Below are 10,591 nucleotides of genomic sequence, written 5' to 3' on the forward strand. Positions count from 1 at the left end.
TGCTTGCAAGCAGCTGAGGAGGTCTACCGTGGCGCGCGCTGAAGTCGTGAATCAAAATCGAGAGTCATAACCAGGGTTTGGTACCGGGGGTCCGGACCCCCGGTACAGAATCAAGATTGCTCTGATAGTGTGGTTTGCCACAGTGGGTGATTCTTAAGTACCCTTTGTTGTGCGTAGTCGTGTGCGCACAGTATCTTGCGCAGTACTGATCGATTACCCATAGCTGTTCGATATTGCACGCACGCACAGGTGGTACATATGCTATACCCCACTCTGAGTGGACTAGCGTTGCTAGTGGGCTTGACGGTACACACGTTGCTACATCTGGTGCCCAGACCCAGGACCATCATGCCGTTCAACTTGAACGGTTCTAGCTCGAATCTGTATTGGAATCCTATTCTGGTGGTGAAAACGACTTCGCTCTTTGGCTGCAGGAGTTCGAGACGGTGGCCGAGGCTTCTAAGTGAACTATTAAGCAAAAGTCACAATATATCGTACTTTTTATGAAGGGCTCGGCCAAAAAGATCGCTAGGCAAGCCCTGGAGGAAGTTGAGGGCGACCCAGCTGCTGCCTATGCTCATGTGGTTAGGGCCCTGGAATCCAGGGCTCTATCCAGGCCCTGGATAGAGGCCGCCTCTATCCAGGGCCTGGATAGAGCGTACTCGCTCAAAATTCACGAGGCGTGGAAGCGCCTGGCTCGCCGTGAGTTGCACAAGGAAGACAGTGTTGATGGTGTATTAGTTGAACTCCGCCGCTACCTTAGAGTGCTAGGGGTTACTACCACAGTAGCTGCCGAGAACATCCTCCGTGAAAGCCTGATTGCCACCCTGCCCGAAGACGTGCAGAAGGCCATCCGGGTGTTCGAGGAGGATGGGCGCCAGTTGCCTTTACCTGATGTTGTTGCTAAGGCTCGAGCTCAGCTGAAGACTTACTCTGGTGAGAAGAAGCTTGCTGCGGGTGCTGTCACTGGTGGTCAATACTGTTATATCTGTGAGACAACCGGCCATATTGCTGCGGAGTGTCGAGAGCGCGGAGCGACACGTCCTATCTCGAAGCCCAAAGGCAAGGGAAAGGGCAAAGGACCCCGATGCTATACTTGTCAAAAGTATGGTCACATTGCAGAGGATTGCAAAAACAAACAGAGCAAGGCCGGTGCTGCTATTGAGAACGATTTTGTGCAGGCAGAGCAGCCGATGGGCGGGGTTGTTCTGCATCTGTAAAACGCCCACACTTAGTCTGTAAGTTCAACGGTCGTGAATATGCCGTTGATGTTGACACAGGGGCTGATTATTCATTAGTATCATCCAAATTTGTCTCATCTTTGGGTCTTACAGTTTGTCACGAGGTTTCCCCCGTACGGCTCAGAATGATGGATGCGGTTGGTGTCCTAACGAAAACAGGTCAGGTGGATCTTCCGGTTATGTATCTAGCTAAAGACGGATGGGTTAAGGTGGTCCATACTTGTTATGTTGTTGATAAAATGGTATTTGGGTCTTTAGTACTGGGAGCTGATTACTGCGACAGAGAAGAGTCTAATGATGGCGAGTCGCCATTGGCGACAACAGGGCATTGTCTGCTTCCTTGTTGTCCTTCGCATTCGATCAACATCCGCACAGTTCCTGACTGTCAGGTGGTTTGCAGGGGGAATATCAGTGAGTCACTGAGATGGCAATCCACGTGACACTCAGTTTGACAGTGCTTCACGGTGTGACCAACACAAACTATCCACATGGACATTGATTCCTAACCGTGAAATCAAGTGATTAGGTTGGTGGGAGAAAAATTGCAATCATGAGGCTTGATCAGCGTTTGAGAAATACTCACAGCGTATCCTGGGTAATCGAATGGTAAATAGTGATGGATAACCCGTGATAGAAGGTCCGACGATGAGTCAACGAAGATTATATTGGCACATCCTGCCTGTGGCCTCTGCCATATGGAACCAAGCACACACAGAATAATTCTCGTCAGGGCAGCGCTGAAGGAGACAAGCGACGTATCCGAAGAAATGCGAGCTGAACTTACATCGAACAAGCCTGAACAGTCGAGGAGGCAACGACCCAAAACGCACTTGACATCGACATTGGCACTCGCAGGAGCCGGAGGACACTCCGAAGCTTGTGTGCATTCCTTAGCGCAGATCGCGTAGCCAGTTTCATCCTTATAGCCCTACATGAGAAGCTTAATGCGCGCAATAACATGATCAACCTACGTGAATAGCGAATAGGCTCTGGTTGTTCGGGCAACGACAGCTCCCGACCACTTTTCCTTCAGACCAACGGCAGTCCGTGGGTTCACCGTAGTATGGCAAATCTGAGTCCTCCACTAGCCCGTCCATATCTGACACGAGCACACAGCAGTCACTACAGCAACCCGAATGATCCTTTCACCAATAGTCTGCCCCTGGTCGATGCTATCGTCATAAGACCTAATCAAAGAATTATTACAAATTCAATCAATGCAGTCTTATGGCTCAGTAACTCACATAGGCAGTTCGGTGATGTTGAAGCCGCTGCCCGAGACTATGAACAGAGCGATGAGAGGAATGATGGAGCACATGACGTATGCAAATACGCTATATGAATAATTTAAGCTCACTGACAGGTAACTGGAACTAACTGATAGCTCCTCCACTATCAGCTCCCGTCCCGATTCCGTTCTCACACTCGAGGACTCCAGAAGTTCCGGTCAAAGATCTACGACATTTCAATATCTATTTCAGCTTGGGATCGAACAGATAGTAACGAGAATATTGTTGTCGTCCGTATCGTTCCCTCGCATCAAGGCGACCCGACATTGGCTCGACAAATGCATCCCAAGAATACACTGGGACGGTCCCAGTGGGACCTCGAGCCAGATAGCTACCGAGCGCTCGATTCTCAATATTAGTTATACGTGATATACTCCATACCAGCGCTAGAGCATGCAAGCACAGGGAATAACTCGCACGTACGACATGCGTACATGCGTCACATGTACGTGGAGGCCCTTCTATAAATGCGTGCATGCTACAACGTATCCATTCGGAGAAGGGGAACTCTTTCAGGGGCCGGTTAATAGCACCTTGAATGCGCCGGCGACGTAAAAGCGAGGTCCGCAGCTTTTTTGGCGGGAGAGTGGGCGGAGACTACTATTTCTATATGGTTGTTAGTGACCTCAACACGCGGGCTGATTCTTGGGACACCGCGTGACGTAGCAGGGTGACCTCACCAGCTGCACATGCGTGCGGGTCTCCCGGACCCCGGAAGTTTCATCTCGGTAATCAACCGTACCATTCAAGAGTAGAGGCTCCTGAGGGGTTGTGCTCAGACAGTCTGAGTCAGACTGCCCGACGAATCACGCAGGTGCGGCCTCAAATTCTCCGCGAAACTACGAAGGATTCTCATCACTACATGCGAATAAACGAACAAACCCGATGGAATAATATATCTTGACCTAGTTGCTGCGGAATTTAAGCTATCGGTAATAGTTGCGGAGCGAGCGGAGCTTATGTTACTGTCCACGAACACTCGTGTGCGTGCGTCCGTCCGTCCGCCCGTCCGTCCGTCCGTCCGACCGTTCGACCGTGCGTGAGCAAAAATTCCGACCCTACCAGGGCGATTCAGAAGACAAGCAGGGTATCATTCTGTCCCTCGTTGACTGCTCATCAGCGTTAAAATATAGCGAAAGTGTGGCCGTTGCTTTTCCCGCTTACTTTTGACGAAACGGTTCTTCGCACAAGAGATGAACTATTAGCTCAGTACGTTAGTGACCACGACACTCAACCGAACGGCCCAGGGTCAGACCACACGTTGATCATTTTTCTCAAGGAGCACACTCTGTCTCTATAAGGAGACAGTGGTCGGCCACGTCGACGACGCCAGCCAACACCCGACAACCTTTTGTTTTTTAGTCACCCAATTTCCAAAATAATTTCAATAAGAACCCGCAGAATTCTTGATAAGAAGCTCAGCGAGCTCCGCCCCTTCGCACCGAAGACCTAGTTACTAAGTTACTAGGATATTGGTAGTCCTTGGGGTAAGGACCAACCTCACTCCGCCCCAACACAAACACATCTGCCTGGTTTTTCACAGTGACCCAAATCAATATTAGTATGTTGTAACGCGGCCTAGATGGCAGTCAGCATCGGACATTGGTTGAACCGATAACGTTCTGAGAGTGCAACTATCATTAGGTTAACCCTCGCCGGTACCAACCGCTGAACGTATTAGAATATCAAATGCCAATTAGAGCGATCTCTGGAACAAATAGCAATGAACCACCGATTCATGATATCACTCCATGTGTCAATGGTGACGTCATATTATACATGTCACATTTTTCACGCGTGATTTGCAAAGCACGACGTATTGCGAGTTTTACGCGAAAATTTCGCGGCGAAATGCATGTAATCTAGAGGAAATTATTCTCTCTGCTCGCTGGTGACCCTTGAGTCCGGTGTGTTGGACCGGGCCTGGGTGCGTGGATATGACTTTCCGTTCATGAAGATGAGTTCGCGTGCAAGGCTTTATTCAGAGACTTCACCCCGTATTATGAAGAGTCTGATCGATCGAGTATAACTGTGCTATAGTTCTATCATTATCTGAGTTATCTCAGCTCTTCTTCGCTTATTTATTTTCGTTCGGTTCGGTTAGAAGATCGGTTCTATCGACCTTCGGCTTAACTGTCTTGACTTACCTCCGTCTTATATTTGTGGTATCGATCGACAGTAACTAAATACCCTACAACGGGCTAGTGTCACTACTGTACCACTAAGTTAGCTGGTAAAACTACAAAAGCTGGAGTCGAGCTGGCTTATCTAGTTATAGCAGTGAGATATCGATTTTGGTACACCAGTCAAAAGGGAAACGAAGCGAACTATAGCGGAAATGGCGCCACTCGCATCACATAGAGGGTTGTCATATTGTGACTGGCGACATATAAAAGTCTTGTGTCTCCGGAACGAGGATTCGAACTCAGAGCTTTGGTATTTTATAACTGAGCCCCCAGGGGAGATGTACTGCAAGGGGGGACAAGCTTCTCTTTTTTGGAGACAGAGTTATACACGTTTGACATGGTAGATTATCACAAGCGAAACGTTCATCAACAGCCTTAATAACCAGTCAAATAAACAGAGCCCGCAGAGGAACGGGCGGAACAATAGTACATACTAATAGCTATACTGCAGTGCGAAGGTGTACAAACGGGGCAAAGTTAGTGATTAAGTGTACTTGGAGTAGCGGTGGCAATTACAGGCGCATCTTGAAACGATGGATGTGCACAGAAAATATTTTACGCGTCAAAGACATATATATCTTGTCCTCTCGGATAGCTTGCCCGTTCTCAACTCATGTCGTTCGAATCCTGTCGTCAGCGTTTCGGGAAGCTCCGCTCCGCCGCCGGCTCTTCGCGCACGCCCTACTAAATAACGCAACTAACCTCGGGTTGTCGCCAATATGAGCTCCCTCAGTAGAGCTTGTCGAGTCGCAGCTTACTCCTCCCCGTTGTTACACAGAGGGCTCATCACTACCTCTCGAGTGGCCCGTGGTGGTATGGGATCTGGCTTTGGTACGGTCATCATCATAATCACGCAGCTCCACTGCTATCTCCACTTAGGTACAAGCTATGCTCATGACCCTAAGTGGATCGAGGATTGGATGGCTAGGAAGCGTGTTGGTGTCGATCGCATGGGTGGGCTGTTTTTACCCGTGTCACATCGTCCTCACATCATCTCCCTTCAGATTGGTTTTTCCGAGCCTTTAATCGTCTACGTCTCTACGAGTTATTCTTCAAGTCAACTCCGAGGTGAGTTTGCCACTTTAAGTTGTTGTATTCTTCCTGTGTGAGGTTCTATGCATTTATGGTAATTGGTGGCTTGCTCGGCTCCTACTATTGGAGTCGCTTCTGGGAGCAGTATTGGATTCGGGTTAACAAAGGGGTAAGTCCGTATTATTGGTTTCGCCCCTCTCGTATAATCATTCGATTCTCATCCTCGGCATCTTACGTTTGCTAATTTCATCCGAGTTTCCCTCTGACCGACCTCATTCGTATCTTTCTCTGACCGACCTCATTCGTATCTTCCTCTGCTCGACCCCATTCATATCTTTCTATGATCGACCTCATTTCGTATCTTCCTATGATCGACCTCAGTCGTATCTTCCTATGACCGACCTCAGTCGTATCTTCCTATGATCGACCTCATCCGTATCATCCTCTGATCAACCTCGTTCGTATCTTTCTATGATCGACCTCAGTCGTATCTTCCTCTGATCAACCTCGTTCGTATATTTCTATGATCGACCTCAGTCGTATCTTTCTATGATTGACCTCGTTTTGTATCTCTCCATCAGCGACTTTACAAAGACGTGCCGTACGTGTATCCCCCACAAGAAGAATAATCAATGAGGCTCCGATAGAAAACCAAGTGAGGCAAATAATTGGTCGATTTGATTTACTCCAATTCTTCGGGTAGGTACAGCATACAGTATGTCACTGGATGCATCTCGTAGTGTTATGACGATACTATTGAGAATCTACACGCATATTCTGAGCTCTTACAAAATCGACATGTTGTGTTATCATAGTTGACTTCAGTACTTTTCTGAAGAAGTGTGGTATTGGAGTTTTATCCGCGATGTGAAAAAAGCTCACGAGAAAAAATATTTCACAATTCACTTCGCGAAATAATGTTTTACACGTGAAGTCATGCGCTTGATATGGAGGGATTCGCCCTCCAATATTGAAGTTGAATATAACATTTGAGGAGGTCGTCTCAAGCCTGCTGATACTCGTGTAATTCGCATGCTCACTTTGTGATGGTAAAACTTTGACCTATCCGGGTGAGGCTGGAACTCTATTGGGAATGGAGTTTAATAACGCGTCGGAAATACTTCATATGGTTGGTTTGTAGCGACAGTAGATACGTTTACGGTGTAGGTCGCGCTGAACGTATGAAAATGTACGCATGGTCGCACGCGCGTGCATGTGTTGATGATAATATAAAAATTAAAAAAAAAACTTGTTTATTTGCGTACATTTCTATCCGAATTCGTATGAATGACAATAATTTTCCAAATGTTTTCCCATAATTTCTATATTGTTACCATCAACACATGTAGTTGACCATGAAAATATTGTGTGTGTATCAGTCTGAAGTCCAAGGCGGTCCCTTGCCTCCTTGTTATTTATACAGTTCTCGCTTTCTACACCCTCTAGCACTGCTCAATCAACACGACAGAGAATAAATCGAAACTCAATCGTAATCATCCAGGTTGCGATGGAGTCTCATCATCCAATTTCACTTTCTTCATCGCCTCTCTTCGTGGGTCGTCCTTCCCAAGTGGAACCGCCTCCACTTCCACCAATACCTGCGGAATTCGCTCAAGTATAAAATCAATACAACAATTATGCAAATCTTGAAACACTTCGCTCCGCTGTACTCGAGATGGGACTATCCCAACGGGCAATATGGTCAACTACATGTGTAGATGGCATTTGTGGGAATTCCGAGGAAAATGGACGAAACTCTCGATCACTTTCTGCGCGCTTCTATTCGAATTTCCATGTGAACTCCTATAATTTGGAAACTCGTGGACTAAACTGAGGAAAGCGAACATTTATTCCTCCAAGTTGGAGGAAACAACAACAACAACAACAACAACAACACCACCACCACCAACAACAACAACAACAACAACAACAACAACAACAACAACAACAACACCACCACCAACAACAACAACAACAACAAAAACACCACCACCACCAACAACAACAACAACAACAACAACAACAAAAACACCACCACCAACAACAACAACAACAACAACAACAACAACAACAACAACAACAACAACAAGAACAACAACAACAACAACAACAACAACAACAACAACAACAACAACAACAACAACAACAACAACAACAACAACAACAACAACAACAACAACAACAACAACAAGAACAAGAACAAGAACAAGAACAACAACAACAACAACAACAACAGCAACAAGAACAACAACAACAACAACAACAACAGCAACAACAACAACAACAACAACAACTACTACTCACATCACCGGGCAACTCCAACTTTTTCTGTTGCCGCATTCTCTCCGCATTTGCATGATTCAGACAAGCCACAGCGGCGACCTTCGACGATCCTCCATAGTCATCCCACCAAACAACCTGATCTTCTCATGAGGAAAATATTCAGTGATAATTTCAAATTTCCTATAAGACAAAATGGTAGTAGAAAAAATTATAATTTCGTGGCGCGTGACAGTTGACGAAACAAAACTGTACACCCAACGTAGCCGTTGAACGACAACCCAGTACACAATTCCAATATCAGAACCACCCGTATACCAGTATTGAAAAGAAGTCGACGGAAGCTTCCAAATTATTTGTCACTCGCCACGAAATTACAAAGAGTGATCTCTTTTCTCTGCATCATCCTATATGAATTCAACTTACTCTGAAAGTGGCACCATAACCAGCCTTCGACAAGATCGAATCGAGCCAACGTTGGTTGCCCCATTTAGTGTCGTTGAAGACCTCAGAAGAAGAACGAACAATTACAGATTGTCGGAAGTAACTACATACAGCAAAATCATACACATGAACAAACGCGGACGCATCCTTACGGGCAATTCTCATTATCATGTCGTTCTTTGCACAGGAGACATGGCAGAGTAGTCGGCTCTCTCGACCGTTCCCTCCGCTTCCCGCGACCCGGGTTCAACTCCCGCGGCCGTCTATTCTGCTGTTTTTCTCGAGGATCTTGTCGATTCCAATGCTTCTTCCCATGCTGTCCATTCCACGTCGACTGAGACCATGCAAATGACGTTTTCTCTTCACTCTCCGGCGGAAGCTCCCCTGAAATCAAACACCCCATCATTTCCAGCAGTTTTCGAACGTATATTTTCTTCGCCGAATTTTAAGAAATTCACGTTTCTCGTCAACTATTCGGAGTTTTGCATTGGAACTAAAATACGGTCTGTCAACATTCATAAAAGTATATTTTCCAAAATTTATCTCTCGTAATAATTTCCCACTTGAGCTCACTGCCACTGATAGATTTGATAATGAAAAAATATTGAATTCACAAAATGCGGAGCCTCTCCTTATGAAGACAGAATTATACACTAAGTCAGACTTCGTGTATAATAGACTTCGGAAGTCTACAGAGGAAGTCTATGACGGTAAATTACACACGAAATCTATTACCGTAAATCGAACGAAACACGAATGAAATATTCGTCAGTATTGGAAATGCGATCACTTTTGCGAGCCTTCACAAAAGCAATAACAATACGAGTATTGTATCGAACCGCCGCAATTGAACTCAAGTGATTAATTATTACATCCAAGCCAGTCTACGATTTCACCAACACTTACTGGTGGGCTCCACACGGACCACTCGTTCCTCGTTATATCCCAACCTCGCGAGTGCTTTCAACAGCATCTCATCTGTTGTAAAAAGCGCTCGCCATTCTAATCGATTATGGTAATAATTCTAATCGTACATGATTCCTCTGTTGGTAGTGCAAATATGATACTCTCTTTCCACGAACCCCACGTCATGGGCACATGTTCGAGTACAAACTTCTGCGGTGGATTGCCAACAAGGACGCTCCTGAGGGCAAAACTGTCAAAGTCAAATCCTCATTCGAAAGAATCAACCCCAAACCAACAAGATCAATCGAATTTTCATTTATACAATTTCGTTGGAGTAAATCCATCCCTTCTAATTAGCATAACTATATATTTATCAAATCCAATATTAGCAAATCGATCAATCGGGCGAGCGCTTCTGCGACAGACTCCACCCCAACACGTGGCTGAGGAAAAACCGACGTCGACTGAACTCATCTTCATAAGAAAAAAGATTACAAACCGACGAGATGAACCGAATATATACTTATACAACTTTGTTGAATTTGATAATATACTAGTAGCAAATCGATCAATCGGGCGCGCGCGATATAACTCACAGAACTTTTTCTCGCACTCCTTCCAAAGTGCCGATTTCAGTCTTCGGCGGATCGATGAAGTTCTCCGCCGGCAGCTGCTTATCTCCCCGAAATTCTCGACTGATTCCCCAGACCTGCGAAAATTACAAAACAAATATCAAAAAACAGGCGGAGCGGAGCAGCCGTACTATCGCTTACCTCGACGTAACAATATGGTTTAACTCCTCCTCGGAGGCACCTCACTCGCGGTGGCGCACACCTTTCACGACTACACCATTGGAAAAATACCTAGACGGAAAAAAATCGTGGAAATATGCATGTGTTGATAACAATATGAAAATTTTGAGGAAATTTTTGGGAAAATTTATTTCACGACTACTGCATATCACCGCGAACATCAGACTTTTCACAGAGTCAAACTCTAATAATAATTTCCACCCAAATTTTTTTATTTTTCCTCTCACTTTTGTTCCTCGATTTTCCGACTCATTAGAACTCCCCTCGGGGCTCTGCTGATTCCTCATTTCCAACGGACACCTACCAAACGAAAGATACGCACGCGCGCGCAAAATCTTCCGCGTGCGCAAAAAATACTCACCGACATAAATATGGTTCTTCAACACTCAATCGGGCTGATT

At 45.8% G+C, this 10,591-nt stretch overlaps 2 protein-coding genes across 2 annotated transcripts in view; one reads left to right on the forward strand and one right to left on the reverse strand.

Annotated features, from left to right (window-relative positions):
- Positions 1-503: 503 nt before the first annotated feature.
- Pmar_PMAR009242 (hypothetical protein) lies at positions 504-1,220 on the forward strand (the record flags this gene model as incomplete). Its single annotated transcript, XM_002764782.1, has 1 exon — positions 504-1,220. The coding sequence occupies one exon, from the start codon at positions 504-506 to the stop codon at positions 1,218-1,220; it is 717 nt and encodes a 238-aa protein (XP_002764828.1).
- Positions 1,221-7,241: 6,021 nt separating this feature from the next.
- Positions 7,242-10,591, reverse strand: part of Pmar_PMAR009244 (hypothetical protein) — a gene marked incomplete at both ends in the record, with an annotated part of 5,604 nt that continues 2,254 nt past the window's right edge. The window contains 9 exons of the mRNA XM_002764783.1: positions 7,242-7,346; positions 8,053-8,166; positions 8,455-8,575; positions 8,625-8,856; positions 9,379-9,450; positions 9,507-9,616; positions 9,975-10,087; positions 10,152-10,241; positions 10,418-10,490. Coding sequence (XP_002764829.1) covers positions 7,242-7,346; positions 8,053-8,166; positions 8,455-8,575; positions 8,625-8,856; positions 9,379-9,450; positions 9,507-9,616; positions 9,975-10,087; positions 10,152-10,241; positions 10,418-10,490 — 1,030 coding nt within the window. The remainder of the gene's footprint in view (positions 7,347-8,052; positions 8,167-8,454; positions 8,576-8,624; positions 8,857-9,378; positions 9,451-9,506; positions 9,617-9,974; positions 10,088-10,151; positions 10,242-10,417; positions 10,491-10,591) is intronic.

This window comes from Perkinsus marinus, assembly GCF_000006405.1.
Source record: "Perkinsus marinus ATCC 50983 genomic scaffold scf_1104296976154, whole genome shotgun sequence".
NCBI lineage: Eukaryota > Perkinsozoa > Perkinsida > Perkinsidae > Perkinsus > Perkinsus marinus.